Source organism: Brachyistius frenatus, unplaced genomic scaffold (genome assembly GCF_029030835.1).
Source record: "Brachyistius frenatus isolate BFR_SWC_R1_liver_20210118 unplaced genomic scaffold, ASM2903083v1 Contig_56, whole genome shotgun sequence".
NCBI classification, from domain to species: domain Eukaryota; kingdom Metazoa; phylum Chordata; class Actinopteri; family Embiotocidae; genus Brachyistius; species Brachyistius frenatus.
The window spans coordinates 1,970,603-1,991,729 of NW_027210655.1; the positions used below are offsets into that span (position 1 = coordinate 1,970,603).

Consider the following 21,127-nt stretch of genomic DNA (forward strand, 5'->3'; position numbering starts at 1 on the left):
GTATGCTACTTTCTGTTTCTACTCCTCAATATTTTGCAAGCAAATTTGTCAGTTTTTACTCCTCCACATTTATTTTAACACTATAGTTACTAGTTATTATGTAGATTCAGATTATTCATCCACAATTTTAATTAACTAACAAATTAAGATGTATTATTATAGATTAAGCCACTTAGTAGTATAAAAGGTAATTGAAATAGTCTCCAGCTGCAACATTAAAGTGATATACACATGAATTACTCAATACGTATAATCCTATAACGTGTGATTCTGAAGTGTGCCATTCTAATTAATTAGTACTTTTACTTTAGTTACTTTACTTACATTTTGATGATGATACTTCTGTACTTTTAATTAAGTAAGATTTAGAATTATAGTTAGAATTATTTTATTGGTACTTTTATCTAATTAAAGGATCTAAGTACCTCTTCCAGTAATGAAATGTTCTTAGTCAATCAGGGGATAACTAGAACACATATTTAGTTTTGTAATAATACAAATTTACCAACAAATCCTTTTAATCCGTGTTTAAACTGGTCTGATCAAAAGAAAATTCGATAAACTCTTGTACACATTGCAGAATGCATTAAACCTATATTGACCAACATTAGTTTAGAAAGCCATAATACATTCATAAATGTAATTTATGTAACATCCCCTGCATTGTGATATACATATGGCATCTGTAACCCTGTAGCTGGCTGACATTAGCTGTAGCCATGAAATAGAGTTATATTTTTCTAAATTCATGAATAATTCAAAGTACACAGTGCACATTTGTTAGCAAATACAAAAGCATACTGTAGCTTGGTGTCAAGCCAGAATATGAAAGGGGAGAAAAACAAGATACCTCAATGAACAATAATCAGCACCACAGTGGCTGGACAGCTCCGCCTCAGGCTAACCAGGACTAAATATAAATACTAGCAAACAGGTAAAGATAACCCAGGGCAATTCAAACATCAGGATTGAATCCCAAGATTAATAAGGTTAAGTGTGGGAAGAAACTTGTACTGGAAGTGTTTGGACTGTGGACCACTTCATATTTCAGTCAGGATCATTGTTCTAGCTAAAAAAAAATATATATATATATTTGTTTGAATAAGTCAAAATTTCATATACAATAATGGAAATGAACCATCTTCATCACTGTGGTGATACTAGGCCCAGCGTAAAGTACGTTAACTTCACATACCCAAAGTATTGTAAAAGCAAGCAAAATGCAAAAAGTTAGCGAGAAAATGTCCCATAGGATCAAGGAGGATGTTTCAGGAGGTCTGACGCGAGCGGTTTTACCAAGCGACAACCAGCAGTGATGTCACCGATTGGTTTGTGAACGGCCGTTATGAAGCCTCCAGTTCAAATATTGGCCGGCGCCATCTCACTAGTTCATAGCGGTGTGGAACCAGCAGTGACCATATTTGGAGGAGCTGTGGGGGGATCGAGAGGGGGATCCGACTGGATCTGATTGGAAACCCCGGCAATACTACGTCTCGCCCACCAAGCAATAACCTGACTCCAGCACATGCCTGTCAATCAAACAGATGGGATTATTTTCAGATGGACCGCCAGAAAACTAATAAAAAAAAAGGAGTGACTTTAGCTAGCAACAGCTAAATAACTATTCATTTTATGAGACCAGTTGAATGGGAGTCTATGGATCCGGAGGCTTTTTGGAGTCACCCTCTAGTGGCACTCGGTGGTATCGCAGTTTAAAGCACTTCTGGATCGTGCGTTTTCCTCATTGAATGTGTCTCCCGACAATATGCTGCGCAATAGTTGGATCAGGAAAATAAATCTAATGTACTATATATATCACCATTTGTTCTGAAATGGTAAATAGATTACTGTGTTTAGAACTGTGATTTGTGATGGTATAATTTAAGTTGCTGTGTATTATGATATCCGCGTGAAGAGCCACAAAATAAAGAACACGACACACAAAACAAAAACAGCAAGGACAAACAAGGACAAATCAACAGGGAAGCACATTTTTGGAGCGATACAAATTTTGGCACGACACCAATTCTTAACAGCTTATCAGCATGCCAGCTGAGGCTTCTCACTATGAACAAATAATAAAAGAAACAAAAAAAATGATGGACTACCTACTGTAGGCTGTCAACACCGGCGACACACAATCAATCAGCCGTCAGCAGTGAGAAACCAACATAATCCAATATGTAGCTCCAACCACAGGCTGTTCACCAACCGGCTCGGTCGATTGTAAAATTAAAACTTCCTTCACCACCTTCAAAATAAGAGGTGATGATCACCAGCATCGCGCTTGGGCCGCAACCATACAACCAAAAATGATTTCTACCAAATCACCTCGTATCAGCTTAGCAACTGCAAAGCTCATTGGTGTTGGTTTGTCATCCTCTCGGTACATCTGGGCTTCTATGAGATACTCTGTGTACAGCGTGGATTGAGCTTTGACAAATTTGTTGACTGTCGCTTGAACAATTACATTTTCCCTGCTTTGATTTCCGACTGACTTTAAGATGGTCTCCCACCAAGCGTCATGTATTCACTGCTGGATTTTCAAAGCAGATTAACAGAGAAAGGGGAAGGTGGGGAGGGGAGGGGAGGGGAGGGGGAGATCACACCACTGAGAGAATGTCTGCTCTTCAGCTTTCATTTGTTGAGTCCAAATATATTTGATGGTGGTTATTTTTAAACAGAACTTAATCCTCTGCTCACCCTTCATCGCGAGGTGGATAATTATAGTAATCTGGTCGAAGGGAATTTAATTTCCAAGCTGTAAATCGTTGCAGTGGGACAGACTAGTTGCTTTATGTCCTACAATTGCAACAGTTAGGAGGTGACAACATATATGCAACATGGAACAATGTTCCGGGTCTCATTTAGCAATTTTGACATACTAATTACCATTCGTGGCGGCAGGTACCCTCATGACATATACATAGCAGATATATACTTTAAGAAAAATAGTTGAGGAGTACCCATTGTTCTTTTTGTTCTATATCGAGGGCCGGGTGAATAGGTTGCCTTCGAAGTAGGACGACCTCACAGCTCTCTCCTCATACTCACTTCAAATAAAAAATCTAACCCCGAATATTAGAAGCTTGTCTCATGTTGGGAATTGCTTTTGAAGATGTTCTAAGTCGGAGATTGCCCTCCCCTTTTACCCACACAGTTTAAGTCCTTGTAATGTATACGCCGTTCTTGTCCTGCCCTTGAGCAAGTCAGCGATTCCCCACAGAACCCGCTGCCAGCTCCAGGGGGGTTGTGGGGGCGCTCTGTGTGAAGATGACCCGACACTCTGACCTCCCTGGGGGGAGCAAAGTGAAAAGAGAGGTTCACTGCGGGGATCAATAGCCGTATCACATTGTAACCGTTGTATTTGAAGTCACTGAAGCAATTTGGGGGAAAGAAGGGTTTAGCTTTCCTTTAATCCATGACCAAGATATGCTGTATTTACGTGTCATCTTTTTATGCTGTGGCTGTGTATGCTTGTGTCTGCAGCTGCTGCAGGATTAAATGTGATCACAAGGTGAATATGTATTTACTGCGCGGCAAAGGTTGGCCGGTTTCAGTTCTGTTTGTTTTATTCCTGGCGAATATATATTTCTGTTTTCCATTTTTAACTTGAATCTCTTCATGCTCTGTGACAAAGTATAATGACATGTTATTATGCTTCCTGTATTTCAGGTTTTTTTTCGGCGCAATGTCTACTCGTGTGATTATGCGTAAAAAGCCTACCTATAGGCTCGTAGGTGTACGCTGCGTGCTCTTAATGGAAGCATACAGATGACGCTCCGTGCTTTTAAACTATAGAGGTCAATTCATACGAAGCCCATTAACTATACAAGACCAAGGTTTCCTTGTATTTTTCATCTTATGCATTTTCTAAGAATCCCGACATGATTATGAGCGCTGGAATCCAGCCTCAGAGTGCATACAGATCTGACGCCTCAGCACTATAGTAATTCCTCACTGTTGAATCAGAACTATAACATCCCTCTTGAATTTTGAAAGAAGTTCTGTTCAACATAACATATTAATGCTTGTAGTAAGGAGCAGTGGGCCAGCTAAGGCAAGTCAGGAAAAGCTTTTTATTTGTTTATTTCTATTATTTCTCTCTCCAAAATAAAGGTTCCCATTAGTTAATAGTTTGCTGTGATAATCAACAACTCCTCAAGCCAACAGAGAAACCTAAGCAAGGCGCTTCCACGAGCTACAGCGGAGTTTCTAAAGAGGCAAATATCACGGACGGGTATTTCAAGCAAGAATACTTTCCGATATTAACTCGGGACTAAACGACTAATATTCTGTTGTCGTAGCATCTAGTTTCACGATGCCACACACGCTTTACCAGACACCTGATATCAACATTTTCTTCCCCTCCTTCTTTTGCAGTTGGCAAAAAGCTTTAAGGTGCATTACCACCACCTTCTGGCAGTAGTTACGCATTACTACAAGGCATTGGTCAAAAAAAAAAAAAAAACAGGGGAAATAAGACACAACAATAGTCACATAAACTATTACATTTTTATCATTTTAATGGCTTTTCAAAAATAGGAAAATCATGACCCGTCCCTACCAAATTTAGCTAAAAATGTATAGCGGTCTAATGGGGTTTTTCTACATTTTGGATTGGGAGTAATAATAATGTATAGTTGGGAGAAAGGTGTACACAATATTCAGCGGCATCTTTTTAGACTTCCTTTACCTGTTTGGATGTATTGATTTGATAGTTTTATTTTGATCAACCCAACAAAACTGAAGTAAACCTGAACAAAATTGTAATTCTTCTTTACTAAAAGAGGGTGTTGCTATAATATACGCCCTTTGAAGCCAAACTGTTCAGATTTAAAAAAAATCTTTACTGTCTCCTAATGCTAACGCTACACCCAGCTAAAAGGTATTTTATTTTGTAAATAAAAAAAACAATACAAATGCAATTTAGACCACCATAATTATACATCATGAATGTAACCAAATTATCATTTAAGTTCACACATGAGCTGTAATCTGTTTCAGGCAAATTTTCCCGAGACCTTATGGACACCATTCCTTCAAAGCAACTGTGCAGCAGCATAGGGATATGCGAATGGTCGCAGCATTGCACTTGTTAGAGACTTGCGAATGACTTCTCACATATCCGACAGACATGGGGCAGGATCCAGAAAAAAAGATTTCCAATGAGAGACAATGACACACTGGTGGGCAGCAATCTTGAGAACAAAAGAACAAAAGACCGCACTAGTATGGTGTCATCTGTTGTCAGTATCCTGTCACCCCGATGTGAACACAAAAGCTCCAGAGAGAACTGCCTGCAACTTCTGCTATTCAGTCAATTTGCAAACTAGAATGGCCGGAATTCATTGGCAAATAGCTGTGACTGAACAGAGGACACTTCAGTGAACTAATCCCTTCAAGCACTCTGCATTTTGGAGGGAGTGGCAACCTGCCAAGACCGGCCACGGAAGCTACATTGCTATTGTGTCATTTTTAATGCAACACTGTTGTCTTCCTCCACACTAACAATGAACGCCAGCATTTTTGGCCTTTTGGACGCATAACCATTGAATACCACTGCGCAGGCGATTTGCAACAGTAAGGTAGAAAAATCTCATCGTTAAAGTCGTATCTACCCTTGGCCATGAACATTTTAAATTTACAGTTTCATATCATTAGAACACACTTTCCTTGCCCATTTTTCTGCAGCTTATGAACCTGAAAGAAATCCCATTCACTATGTCGTTAACACATTTGGAAACCGCCAAGTTCCGCTAATGAAGCATAAAATGTAACAAGGGCATCACTGTGATGTGGAACCTTTTTTAAGTAAATATTGAATAATTCATCTTTCATACAAAATACGTGTTACAAGTTAATTCAGAATTCTTTTGCTGGGAGTCCAACATTGGTCCTCAGCTGCATATTTGACCTGCTACCTCACCAATCAGAAATCCCCTGATAGAGTGGTGATCTGTCCAACTACTGCAAGACGACAGTTTATTATTCAGGCAATGGTGCTGGCCGTGTACTCTGCGGCTCTACCTCACTCAGAAATGTGTCATGCGAATCGGATTTGGATATTAAATACAAAGATTTGACGATTCATTACTGTTTCTTTTTTTAGAGTATCTAGCGATCAGAAAATCCTCAGCGCACAGTCCTTTGTCTCCATATTGCTTTGTCTGTTTTCGGCAAATACACCATCAAGTCCGGGCCTTGCTCCCAACCGGACCACCGTGTATCCCCCCATATTACTTCCGAGATGTTAGGGTTAGAGGTCGACCGATTACTGTCCTGGACGATTTTTTTTTAACATTTTTATGCTTATCGGTATATTTTCAATTCAATCGGCAATAAAAGGAATTCATGAAAAAATGCGCTGCTTGACCTCAGTTGCTCTGATGCATGTTTTTCTCAGTCTGCCGTCACCACTCTGTAGTGTTGAGCAATGTTCCGCCCACAGCTTTATCTCCTTGGTTACACCTCATGAGTAATGGCCAATCAATTCCATTCCCAATTCAAAATTTGGACACAAAGATTTTCATTTTTACTGCGACTGTATATCGATTCCAAATATCAGTTTATCGGTCCCCTTCATTACCAATAATCGGTATCGGCCCTTAAAAAAAACATATCAGTCGACGCCTAATTAGGGTGCACAGTGAAGCTGGCGTGGGGTCCGATGACACCTGGTCCTAACCTGCCACTCGGATACTTAAACTAAGCGCACTACGGCGGCTTCACCCTGCTCGCCTCCAGTACCTAACTCTTCTCCTGCCTCTGGAGGAAAGTGAGAGGTCCAATGTTTGTAATAAGAAAAACAAAAACAAGACTGAATGACTTCTCCACTTGAAGAATCTTGAAGGGTTCCACTCATCGACTTTTAAGGAGGCTCACCAACCTAACTCAGACCGCTACTGACCTTTCCACAGTTTTCTGTTCACCAAAACCAAACTGTTATCTCCTAGTGAGAGTCAGTCCATATGTGTGCAGCCAATTACCAAGATGGTCTCCGCTGCCTGAGTCATACCACCATCCTTCACTGTGCCATGTTTTCACTTAGTTCAATCAGCCTCGACTCTGCCGCGATGCCCTTCCACCTACAGTTGGCCGAACCTGCAGATCTCTTTTTCGAGGCGCAGTCATGGGAGCAGATTGGCGGGCTAGACAAGTGACACGAATACTAAGAGCGCCCTCGCATTCAGTCCCGTCTGCCACCCAGGGCATCCTATCTTAATCCCTTTGCAGAGACCAGACAGAGCCTTGGCAGAGTGCATTTGAACATGGAGGTCCCTACAGATTATTTAGCCCATGCAATTATCATAATGGAGGCAGCATAAGGTAATACGTGAACAGGAATTGAATTTTCACTTGAAAGGTGCCTCTTCACCCTGTCGCTCTCCGTCTTCCCCGCATTGGCATATGATAGCAGCGGCTTTCCACTACTTACCTGAAATTAAGGCACGTCAAATACCATACAGGTACTGCGGTCTGTAATGAGATGCTGCTTAACACTATAACACAAGAGGTAATGCAAGTATGATTACCTGAATAACTGTTGCGTTCAGGTTTACTTACAGAAACAAGATACACCTACTGATATAAATCGGTGTTATGTGTCCGTATCATACATGCCTGGAATTTCACATATCATCATTGTGATGTTCGAGTGAAAGAGTCGCAAGGCTTTTTTTTGTTTTTGGGGGTGGGGGCTTTTCTACTTAAATCTCTAGACGTTCTTACACAGTCATTTTCCAGTGTTTTAAAAAATTGCTTTTCCTACATATCAAGGTAATTTTGAAATCATGTAACGTAACAATCCCCCAAAAAATCTGTTTCATTCTTTTTGGCAGCACCTCTGGTGATAAGTGGTAATTGCAGCATTTGGACATCACTACCTGGACATCCAAAGTGTCGCCTGTGTGAAGGCAGTCACTTAGCAAAGCTGGGTATTGTTAAAACATTTTAAATATCGGTACTTTGATACCAGTTCCTGAACAATACTTTTTTGTTTTTGTTTTAATGAAATCCATTTTAACAAAAGAGAAATTACATTACATCTCATGTTACAATTTTTTTTTTTATATCCGTGCAGTTTCAGGGGAGAGATAATATAACCCAACTTGTTTTCTGTCGTTACAATTAACAGATGTCCCCTAAATATGCAAGTTACCGCTGGACAATTTACCGTCTCGGGAGTTGAAACCGAGTCATTTCATCTACGAGGGCTGGCCGCTCAAGTAGAGTCAATGTGTGGTGTGGTAAAGGCCGTGGCTCACTGATGCTGATGAAATATACTCCTGCGTAAACGCAGCAAAAGTTGTGTATTTAAAAAAGAAAACATATCAGTGTGGACGAAGCCATGGTAGCGAAGTTTGGTACAGAATGACCAGGCATTTTTCGGTAGTAGTTCAGGTTTTTTTTTTTCTCCCTTATTTGGCAATAGCTAGTGAATTGACAGACATTCATTTAAGAAAGAGTGTAATAATGTAACAGTGGTGTTCACATAAACCTGGACTCATACATAGCCATCATCTGTCTATAGGGCAAAGTGGCTGTTAGGCTGATAATTATATCGCATTTCTCACCAGAAAACAAGAGATGGATGAAAAAAAATGTCTTCTGTCCTGTTTCAGACATATATTATCATCGCGTATTGCCTGATAGCAAATTAAAAAGTGTCTATAGGTTTTGTCCTCACAGCGATTGTCCGTCTAATCATAATTCCAGATGGCAGTTTGATTGCTCTCAATTTTGGCCTTTCTTTTAATTTAATCTCTGCCATCACAGACTGGAGAAAATGAGCTTGGTCATCTCGATACGTGATGGTTTTCAATAATATGATGGTGCCATCTGGGAGCGCTGCTGCCCCGAGGGGACGAGGTTAAACTCGGGTCATGGGGTCAACTGCTCCACCCCTTCTCTCTTGATAAAGAGCCTCAGATTAATGTCTGTTCTGGTTTTCGGTACGAAGCAAATTAAGCTTGTTTTGCTAGTTTGTTGCCTACATTTTTAGCAGAACAGTGGCATCACATTTGTTAATAAATTAGCGTATTTATATAGAGCGTCCTTCTGCACAGGATAAGTGGGTATTGAAAGTGGACAGATGGCTTTTATATATATAAATAAACGCACCATATCTATGATCCATACACCTATGTGGGGTTGTGCAAATTATTTAACATGAACACCAATCTCACCATAAAGCTTAAAAACTGAGACTCAATATTAATAACAAATAAATAGACTACAATATGTGCAATACAGAAGGGATTTGATCAACAGTTCATACAGCATTTTCAGTAACACTGCTGTGCCATATGTTTTCATGACTGTATTTCGTGCCCTCCTATTTACTCTATGGTTAAATCAACACAATTGCAAGTTTGTTTTTTGTTTTTTTTCCTCCTTCAAGGCTAAAATCAGTCAATGCAGCTTCAAAATGAAAAAGGAGTCGATGGCGCTTCTGTGAAAGCCTTTAGTTTAAATAAATCTGGAGTGTCCCTGAAGTTGTCATAGCACCGTGCACCCTATGGCTGTATAGAGCCACTCCACCTTTCCACTAACGCCCTTGGCAGCCATCCATTCACAAAGTACTTTATCTCCACACAGATGAGATAAAATATGTGGTGCAACCTACTAGCTTTTTTTCCCCCGAATCCGTGACTCAAAATTGTCTTCCAACAAGACGTTACATTATGTGACACGGATTGTATATCCGAAGCAATCAGGTTGATGTTACCTCGAGTCCACTAAAAATGAAATATCGTGGCTCCACAAAGTTGTACTTCAGCTATTTTGTCAGGACGCTCATGTTACTTTCATCACCTTGAAAATGAAATACATTATGTCTGCTTTCAGCTGCGCAGAAATGATTTACATTGGGTTTAATTCAGAAATGAAATGATGATTTCTCCATTCCTCTCCGGGCCATCCCACTAATTAAAAGTGTTTTCACAAAGGGTGCTAGCTAAAGAAATAAACACCAAAAAAAATGATCATTTGCATCATGCCTGTACAGTGGTGTGAAAAAGTGTTTGCCCCCTTCCTGATTTCCAATTTTTTTTTGCATGTCTGTCACACTTAAATGTTTCAGATCATCAAACAAATGTAAATATTAGTCAAAGATAACACAAGTAAACACAAAATGCAGTTTTTAAATGAAGGTTTTTATTATTAAGGGAGAAAAAAAATCCAAACCCACATGTCCCTGTGTGAAAAAGTGTTTGCCGCCTCCTGTTAAAACATAACTTAACTGTGGTTTATCGCACCTGAGTTCAATTTCTCTAGCCACACCCAGGCCTGATTACTGCCACACCTGTTCTCAATCAACAAATCATTTAAATAGGACCTGCCTGACAAAGTGAAGTAGACCAAAAGATCCTCAAAAGCTAGACATCATGCCGAGATCCAAAGGAATTCAGGAACAAATGAGAAAGAAAGTAATTGAGATCTATCAGTCTGGAAAAGGTTCTAAAGCCATTTCTAAAGCTTTGGGACTCCAGCGAACCACAGTGAGAGCCATTATCCACAAATGGAGAAAACATGGAACAGCGGTGAACCTTCCCAGGAGCGGCCGGCCGACCAAAATTACCCCAAGAGCGCCGCAACGACTCATCCAAGAGGTCACAAAAGACCCCACAACAACATCCAGAGAACTGCAGGCCTCACTTGTCTCAGTTCAGGTCAGTGTTCATGACTCCACCATAAGAAAGAGACTCGGCTAAAATGGCTGCATGGCAGAGTTCCAAGACCAAAACCACCGCTGAGCAAAAAGAACATTAAGGCTCGTCTCATTTTTGCCAGAAAACATCTTGATGATCCCCAAAACTTTTGGGAAAATACTCTGTGGACCGACGAGACAAAAGTTGAACTTTTTGGAAGGTGTGTGTCCCATTACATCTGGCGTAAAAGTAACACCGCATTTCAGAACAAGAACATCACACCAACAGTAAAATATGGCGGTGGTAGTGTGATGGTCTGGAGCTGTTTTGCTGCTTCAGGACCTGGAAGACTTGCTGTGATAAATGGAACCATGAATTCTACTGTCTACCAACAAATCCTGAAGGAGAACGTCCGGCCGTCTGTTCGTGACCTCAAGCTGAAGCCAACTTGGGTTCTGCAGCAGGACGATGATCCAAAACACACCAGCAAGTCCACCTCTGAATGGATGAAGAAAAACAAAATGAAGACTTTGGAGTGGCCCAGTCAAAGTCCTGACCTGAATCCTATTGAGATGCTGTGGCATGACCTTAAAAAGGCAGTTCGTGCTGGAAAACCCTCCAATGTGGCTGGATTACAACAACTCTGTAAAGATGAGTCGGCCAAAACTCCTCCACAGCTGTAAAAGACTCATTGCAAAAAAACTCATTGCATTAAAAAAAAAAAAAAATTCCCCTCAGGGATTAATAAAGTAAATACCCACCTACCTTGCAAGTTATCGCAAACGCTTGATTGCAGTTGTTGCTGCTAAGGGTGGCCCAACCAGTTATTAGGTTTAGGGGACAAGCACTTTTTCACACAGGGCCATGTGGGTTTGGATTTATTTTCTCCCTTAATAATAAAAACCTTCATTTAAAAACTGCGTTTTGTGTTTACTTGTGTTATCTTTGACTAATATTTAAATTTGTTTGATGGTCTGAAACATTTAAGTGTGACAAACATGCAAAAAAAACAAGAAATCAGGAAGGGGGCAAACACTTTTTCACATCACTGTATTTCTAATCACAGAGGAGACAGAGCAAAGACCCCCCCCCCCTCCTTTATTTTTTTTTTTTTTTTTTAAAGCACTCTACTGAACGTGTCAAGTGCGGAAAGTCCTTCTCTTACCAACGCTCCTTCAACAGCAGACCCGACCGAGTCAAACGATGAAGGCGCATAAAAATTGTATCGGGCTTAAACAGCTAGAGAAAAGACAGATGTGACGATGCCACAACCGCTGTAAACATGACGCTAAACCACGCAATGACAGCTGCAGCAAGGCCAAGAGTGTGAACAACCAGAAGCTACCCTACTTCCAGGAACAGACAGCGGGTTTAAAAAAAAAAAAAAAAAAAATGGCTGCAGCAAGCCAGTAAAAATTCTGAAAATTATATATGACCTTAAAAAGTGTGTGTGTGTGTGTGTATATATATATATATATATATATATATATATATATATATATACACAAAAGGGCTAGCATTTCCATTGATGTTAAAAGAATAGAGTGTAGCTGATACGTCAGCAGCACCCAACAGCCTCTGACTGTAGATTTATTTCCCCAACACCAGCACTGAGTACCGAGGCCAAGACACAGCAGCTGTGCAATTGCTTTTTTTTTTTTTCTTCTCTTTTCTGAGGTGGAGCAGAACTGAAGAGTGAAGCACTTCCTGTCTGCCTGTCTGTGATGGCAACTGGTTATGACCCTCCCCCCCTCGGCGCCAGATTTTAAAGCCCCCCACCCACACACACACACACACACACACAATGTACCCCCGTTGGGACCCACAGACAAGCATGCAAACACACTGCAGCAAAGGGAGATGTTTTCATAGTGATGGATTTAAAAGTCTGGTCCTCTCATTAACAAATGGAGCAACTAAACATGGTCACAGTCACAATATCAAATTACCCACTTACCAAAGCAAGTAATTATCATCGGGATGTTAATACACGTGGGCTACTAATGTTAACAACTGAGCAGCAGAACAACACTACAGACATAAAGATGCACGCAGTCGCAGGCTTTTAAACCACAGTACACACTGTCTTCTGATTTTATTACAGCTGTGCAGCTGTTGTGTTTTATTGAACCAATTATAAGAGTAGTTTTTGTATCATCTTTTATTTTCTTTATTACCATATGGGATGGCAAGGAAAAACAGCAAAGTCCATCACTCACAGCGGGCCACGTGTGGCATTTGTCGAAATGTAACACAAATGGAAGATTAAATCAGCGCGTCTGATCTTCAACAATTTATTGTAGCGCTGCAATCAATTTTTTTTTTTTTTTTTTTTAAAGCTCAAATAAGCTGAAAATCATTATAATGACAAATCAGTTGATGGTTTCAGCTACCAAAAAAAAACAAAAATCACAAAGTGGTCAAAAATGCTCATTTTAACTTTTTGCAGGTAAAAGCGATGCAGTCATTTCGCTTCCTGTATGTTAGCAACTGTCCAAAATCCAAAGATGTTTTCACCATCACGAAAGACTTTTGAAAAGTTGGCACCAGGGAAATGTTTGGCATTCTTACTTTTAAAAATGAGTAAAATAATGAATCAGTTGGGCAAAATAATTGATGATTAACTGATTTGCAGATTTAGTTTTTCATTTTTGTTGAATTTTTTTTGAGGATAAAGCTGTCGGTTCTCTATATTTATGTTTACTTTTCTGCCAATGCCATAAAATAAAAACACACCAACACTTGATTTAATCTTATAAAGAAGTAGTGAGTGTGTAGTTCCAACAAATCCAACCACTTCCTGCTCGAGTAAGGTTTGCTAAAACAAGATAAAAAAAAAAAAAGAAAGGAATTATGTATTTGTGCTTCTTGCCGGTTTACATCAAATGGGCTTCGAGCTTAGTGTCACAGATGTACTAGTGCTGTTGTCGAAAATAAGAAAAGTTTAGAATATCCGCAGGCTTGTTACGTTACATTGTTTGTTAGGTATCTATGCTAATATATTTATTAGAACTCAGAGATTTATGATAATTTCAAACACTGATACAACAAACCTGTTCTCCATCTGTGTTCCCCAGATCTTGTTAAGACCCAGATGGCCTGTGAGGTTACAACATCAGCACGAACGAGGTATAAAAACAAGACATGCAACAAACGTATGCAAATGTAATGAATCGGTAATGCGTTGAATGCGTTGGCAAAAAAAAAAAATTCTAATCAGTGCATCAGGCGGCCACGGGGCCTCTTCCTCCAATATGATGACAGACTTCCCAGATTTCATGTCACTTCATATTTTAGCCACTCTTATCAATCTCCCACTCACGGGATCAACTGTAAATGGCTGATGAATATCTGCCTAATAAGCAATGTGCCTTTGTTTAGATGCTTTCTCTCCTCCCACACACTACACTAGGTAAATAATGTACTCATGCAACTATTGTTTATTGTTCACTCCAGTGACTTTAGATATTATATCATTACATTTAATGTAGGAATATGACATTTATAGTGTATACGACGTAGAAGGTGAGTACTTTTAATGCCGGGTGTTAACATCAGCGTTATAATCTTGTGACAAACACCTTAGCTTGTGGGCATGTGACTTTTTGTTGTTGTTCGGATGCTGTAAATGCAAATTCAGACGTTTATTTTTTAATCACTTTGTCGTAACAATACTATCAAACAATGCAAATTCCCCCTTTAGAAGTGTAAAGGGAAATGCTAAATATGTCAACAAGCCAAGAGAAATATCAAACTCAAAATGCAACATCAAAATGAAAGTTGTTCCATAATGTAACATTCCTTGTTACATTTCATCCTCAAAGATTTATTATCTTTTGTCAGTTTGTCAGATTTTTTTTCTTCTCATATTCATACCAGGAGACTACAACACAGATTATTTTTTTTTTTTTCAATGTGTTTCTTTATTTCTTGATAGGAAGACATTTAGTTAATCTCGGCATTCGTGCCGAGCTTGCTTCCCCGGTGCGTGGGGACATCCAAGTTGACACATTTTGCGAGCTGAAGTGAAATTTTGTTTCTTGAAATGCTCCACACATCCGACGTCGTAATGTAAATGTTCCACGTTACGGTCGCCTTGCTATATGCACCTTGACGGAGACATATGTTACCCCTCGCACTTTCCCAACAAAACTCGTAACAAATGAGTTTGGCAAATCACAGTGGTGTCAGACGTAATGCCAGTGGCTGCTGGTGCAGAGGCAGAAAAAGTAAGGGTGGGTGTGTTTTTATGTCGCTGGCAGGATTTTAGATGTAAGCAGCTACTGCTTTCAGTGGCGCTGAATACATGTTGAGCGTGCAAAGATGAAATTAATCCATGCAGTGTTGCACCAACAAAAGCAGGACGGATTGAAGCCTTTTTTTTTTTTTTTTTTCCCTCCTGCAATATATGTGCCATTCCTTTATGAAATGAAGCATTCTGTGATGATAACGTGTATTGAGATCAAATGCTGCACGAAGAAGGCATGTGGCCAGCGCTAGGATCACTCCAGGAGTAGGACATCGACATGCTCGTTATATCAAGAAAATTCGAGTGGAAATGTAGACTGATGTGTTTTATTGACGGCGGATAATCACTATCAGTGTGTTTGCCTTGTTTGACATTTTCTCCTGTTAGGTGGCAGCGGAAGGTTGTTGTAATTCCCAGCCAGACAAAATGAGCTCCTGCCAGTGGGAGGTCTTATTCGATCTGGTTCCCCAGCAGAGGTTTGTCTCTCCGCAGCCACGTCGCATCACCACGGCCGCGGCAGCCCGGCTGGTGCAGAAAAAGGAAAAAAGAAAAAGAAAAAGCCACACGTAGACTCATTTCTTCTGATTAAGTAAACCGCTCATCCTCACCGGAGAACATTTCCACTTCACTTAACAATTTTTACAGTTTAGAAAACACCTGTCATACTATACTTGTTCCCCCTTGCTTGTGGGTTGACGGAAAGAGACGATTAACAGATAACCTCAGTTGTAAGAGCTGGAAAGAGAGACGAGGAGAATACTTAAATCTAAGGACCCTGTAGGCAAGGTTAATGTTTTTTGCAATAGGCAAGAGTGCTCTGCTCTTGGCAAAGGTATTAACTGTACTGAAGAATGTGTGTCTGTATCACTTAACAGCACAGCTTGACACAATGCCGTCAAGATTTTACACTTTCACCTCGTATATGATGTTTGTTGTACTGCATGTATTGATTTATTCGTAGGTTAGCATCTTTAGGGGCAGACAAAAATGACGGGTGATGGCAACACATAAACACTGCAGTGTCTGTAGTCTATGTGTATGAGTCTCTCGGTCTATTTTTATCTCCAGCATACTCGGGCATATTCTTCGACATGTTGGCTGAATGGACTAATCTAATCTAATCTAATTTAATCTAATCTAAGATAAGGGAGTAACGAGTTTCTTGTTAGTCACTTGATTTGAGCGATAATAAATTCTGCCATAGTCACGCGAGGGCAGAATTAGACCTCTTCACACTCATGAACGGAGATATTTTGGTGTGGTGATAAATTGGATCGTAATGAAAAGTAAACAGCACTGCGATATTGCTTTGAGTAAAAAAGAAAATGAATCGTGAATCAATGAAAGATGTTGGTTTTGAAATCCCTGGAAGATTAATCAGATGATATATTTCAAAGGCAATAGACAGTCTACAGAATATTTAAGCAAAGATTTATCAAACTTCATTGTTTTGTCACTGGATATCATTTAACTGGGCCTTTGTAGATATGTTTTTTTTTTTGTATTGTGCTCCAGATAATAGTCATGGTACAATTTCAGCCAAGAACAGCTGGACTTTCATTGGCTGCATTTCACCGGTTGCATTGATTTTTGCATTGTTATTAGCATAGACACATAATCTGTGTCAATTTTTTCATGGGTAATCAGGCAGTATTTGTTTGTATCGGTGCAGAGCCACATTCACTGAGTGTAACGCTTTGGTGGTGTTAGTCCCATGTCTTGCCCTGAAACGAATGATTCCCAACAACTCCAACAGTTTGCGCTACTTCGTTTGAAATATTAATGACCTAAAGCTTTGTGTATTAAATAATTCCAGACTCATGATTCCAACGAGTAAAGGGCTTAACAAGAAATTCACAGGTCCGGCTCCAAGGGGAGGCAGATGCTAAGTTCTCATTTTTCATTTCCAGCCTCCTGTGTAGATGCATCAGCCTCTGTGAAGTCTGAAAATCTGGGACAAGCCAGGGCTAGAGAGCTGACAAAAAAAAAAAGAAGACGCTTGTTATATTACAACAAACGAGATATATTGACAATTAATTTAAGCTTTTAATTTCAGCTTGTTCTTTTTCTTTCATTATTCCTCTGCACATTGTTATGTACAAATGTATTGCATATTTCATAGTCTGTTGATCTTTTTTTGATGAATCATTTTGTCTAAAGTGTCCAAAAAATAAAAAAGTGTTTTAATTTCCCACTTACATCTACAGATTGTTTCTGTCAGCCGACCGACAGTGCAAATCCCAGAGATATTCAATTGAGAAGCTAAAACGAGGAAATGTGTTTTCGTGGTCAGTTCATTTTCTGTCGTCCAACTAATAAATTCAGCACTAAAAGGCTCTTATATATTGCCAGTGATACCCATAACTCACAATAACAGCAGCAGCAATGTAGTCCTTGATACTTTACTGATTACGATTCTCTCTTTTTCTTCTTGTTGCAGAGAACACAAACAGCGGATGAACTATGAATGCTGAACACAATGATCTCCTCCCTCCAGCGCCAGACAATGAGAGGTCGTAGGCTGAAGGGGGCGCTGTCCAACCCCCTCTTTGTGCTGCTTTTGGCCCTTCAGATACTGGTGGTGGCTGGGCTGGTTCGCGCTCAGACCTGTCCTTCCGTGTGCTCCTGCAGTAACCAATTCAGCAAGGTCATATGCACCCGCCGCAGTCTACGGGACGTCCCAGATGGCATTTCTACCAACACTCGCTACCTGAACCTCCAGGATAACCTCATTCAGGTCATCAAGGTGGACAGTTTCAAGCATCTGCGCCATCTGGAGATCCTGCAACTGAGCAAAAACCACATCCGCAGCATTGAAATTGGCGCCTTCAATGGGCTGGCCAGTCTCAACACATTGGAGCTCTTTGATAATCGGCTCACGACAATCCCCAATGGAGCATTTGAGTACTTGTCCAAGCTGAAGGAGTTGTGGCTAAGGAACAACCCCATCGAAAGTATACCATCTTATGCCTTCAACCGGGTCCCCTCGCTTCGAAGGCTGGATCTAGGTGAGCTCAAACGTCTCTCCTACATTTCTGACGGAGCTTTCAAGGACTTGAGCAATCTGCGCTACCTGAATCTGGGAATGTGCAACCTCAAAGAGATTCCCAACATTATACCTTTGGTGAGGCTTGAAGAGCTCGAAATGTCAGGTAACCAGCTCGCTGTTGTCAAGCCCAGCGCATTTACAGGGTTGGTGAACCTCCAGAAGCTGTGGATGATGCACGCCCAGATCCAAACTATCGAGAGGAATTCCTTCGATGACCTTCAGTCGCTGGTGGAGCTCAACCTGGCTCACAACAATCTTACCTTTCTACCACATGACCTCTTCACACCGTTGCATCGGCTGGAGCGAGTCCACCTCCATCACAACCCTTGGAATTGCAACTGTGATATTCTGTGGCTCAGCTGGTGGCTAAAGGAAACGGTACCGGCCAATACCAGCTGCTGCGCGCGTTGCCATAGCCCTTCGGTCTTCAAAGGTCGCTACATTGGAGAACTGGACCACAGCTACTTCCAGTGTGATGTTCCTGTTATCGTGGAGCCACCCAGTGACTTGAATGTGACAGAGGGCATGGGTGCGGAGCTAAAATGTCGTACCAGCTCGTTGACCTCCATCAGCTGGCTTACACCAAACGGCTCGTTGGTGACACACGGAGCTTACAAGGTGCGTTTGTCCGTACTCAATGACGGGACGCTGAACTTTACCAGTGTCACAATGCAGGACACTGGGACTTACACCTGTATGGTTAGCAACACAGCAGGCAACATTTCCGCCTCTGCTGTGCTTAATGTTACATCCGTGGAAAACAGCGGGGTGACCTATTTTACCACAGTCACTGTGGAGACCATTGAGACCCCGGGGGATGATAGCCAAACGCCACTTCCCCCATTTGGCTGGGTGTCATCCTCGACAACAAAAGGTACTCCTGTTTCAACAAGGACCACAGAGCGGACTTACACCATTCCAGTTCTTGATCCTGATGGAGAGGGAGCCCTCAATGGCCTGGATGAGGTGATGAAAACCACCAAGATTATCATTGGCTGCTTCGTGGCCATCACGCTTATGGCTGCTGTTCTGCTGGTTATTTTCTACAAGATGAGGAAGCAGCATAACCAGCAGGACCCCGATGGCCCTGCCTCCTCCATGGAGGTCATTACTGTTGAGGAAGAGCTCGCGGGGGTCGCAGCTATGGAGAGACACCTATCGCTGCCCCCTCTGGAGCACTACAACCACTACAACACCTACAAGAGCACTTACCACCACGGTCCTATGCTCAGTACCATACACAGCTCAGCCACACAGGAACCTTTACTGATTCAAGCCTGCTCAAAAGACAATGTACAAGAAACCCAAATCTGATCTTAAATTTGACTAAATATCCCATATCAGCAGTTTCACACTTGGAGTACAATGGACCAAACCGTGAAGATAAAAGAAATCAAATGCCGTTGACTCGACAGAGTTGATGTCAATTACAGCAATTATTCAGCATTTGGCAAAGGGACGACATATGATACTTTAAAAAGTGTCTTTACAAAAACAAAGATTATTTATTAAAAATATGTCTAGTGGCTAAATGAAGAAAAACAATTTGTGATAGCTTTTTAGCTCATTTTATTTCTCTCTCTGTGTAATACTGCACAAGGGAAGGAATGGTTTACTAAAAGACAAAATGAAAGGTATCAAATGCAGCATTTGAAACCACTCTAGATTTTGGCCTGACACCAAAATTAATGCAATACCATTCATTTAAGACGTTGATTTTTACCTGATCAAGGACATTTCTTCAGCATTTATATGCATTTATTTGCTCATTGGTCAGGTTTCCTTGTCTGATTTGGAGGAATTTTCTGAGACACAACACATGAAATGGGTTTATTTTCCTCACCATCATATTCAAGCTGTCACTCAACACAAAATTAGATATTTAATGACACAATCTCTGGATGATATCGCAGTGAAACCAGCATGCCTGTGGAGCAACGCTGCCAAATGAGTAAATGTTCATCTCCCCTGTGGCTCCTAAACAACAGCCATACATCCTTCATTTTAATTAAGATTAAGGTCTTGCTCCCATGCACTCCTCCTCCTACCTGTTATTTACACTCTTTAACTTTACTACATTTTCCCCTTCTTATCCTCTCCCATTTTTCTGCTTCCTTTCTACCCGCTCTCTGCTTTTCTCTCCACTCTCCTTCCCTCCATGTCCTCTTGCTTCTTCGATTGTCTCTCCGTCACTCAGCTCAGGCACGTTCTTCACCCCTCCATGTCTCATTTGTCCCGCATTATCCGCCGGCATGTGCCGTACGACGGCAGAATATTGCGCTGGAAAATGAAGGGGAGCATAAGGCTGTGGTCTGTAGCCTCCCTGTTAACCCAGTAATGATCTACGTCCACTCAGTGTCCCGTTACCTTGCCATCACCCCAGGGTCACATGAGCTCGGGCGCTGATAGTCCATCTGTTAGTACAGATAAAGAGGCAAATGAGGCCGCTTCGTAATGTAGTGTGACCCTGTCAGACTGACGCAGACGGGGCTAACATAGTCAGTGAAGCAGCTAGGAACCTGCAACAAAATAAGGGAAGATGGGATCACAGCTCATTAATCTGTATCAGCAGTTCATTTGCAGACTAACAGAGGAAAGCTGATAAGAAAACAGCATGAGACTTTTCCACTCTCACTGTGCCCAACATCTAACGGGGGGGGGGGGGGTAGCGGCCTTTGATATTTAAGTCTCATTTTTGCTTGAGAAAAACACACACACACACACGGGCACTTTGATGTTGCATCATTTATAGACCATCAAAACATTGTCTCTGTTAGTCTGTTTACGCTCTGCTTTTTCATTTAGTCTTTCAAAGAGGGAGGCTCAAGGAAGGGGAGGGAGGGGGGAGTGCTGGGAATGAAAAGTGAAGAACAGCTGTCAGGGAGGGAAGGGGTGGGGGGGGGTCACAATGGTCGTGAGGGGTATTCAAACAGAGATATTGCAGATATGAGAGGAGTGAAAAATAGATAAGGAATAAAGAGGCAAAACTAGCCATCAGCCTGTCGCCATGGAAACAGTGACCTTGTGCAGAAAGTAAGAAGAGGTAGATATGCCTTTTCACTTTGGTCTCTGTGCAACAAGCGTATTTTAATTTCCCACTGGCGATCTCACAAATGCAACTGATTATCGACAAAGCTGCCATAATGGAATGAATATTTTGCAAATGGGTTTTGATGG

General features: G+C 41.1%; 1 protein-coding gene across 4 annotated transcripts in view; it reads left to right on the forward strand.

Moving 5' to 3' along the window:
- Positions 1-20,631, forward strand: part of lrrc4cb (leucine rich repeat containing 4C, genome duplicate b) — a 42,978-nt gene extending 22,347 nt beyond the window's left edge. The window contains exons 1-3 of one of the 4 annotated variants that reach the window (XM_069705441.1): positions 15,289-15,377; positions 17,109-17,189; positions 17,342-20,631. In XM_069705441.1, coding sequence (XP_069561542.1) covers positions 17,369-19,264 — 1,896 coding nt within the window. In that variant the 5' untranslated portion in view covers positions 15,289-15,377; positions 17,109-17,189; positions 17,342-17,368 and the 3' untranslated portion in view covers positions 19,265-20,631. Of the gene's footprint in view, positions 1-13,729; positions 13,782-15,288; positions 15,378-17,108; positions 17,190-17,341 lie in introns of those variants that run through there. The other 3 variants (XM_069705442.1, XM_069705439.1, XM_069705438.1) reach the window with 3 other exon arrangements.
- Positions 20,632-21,127: the final 496 nt, after the last annotated feature.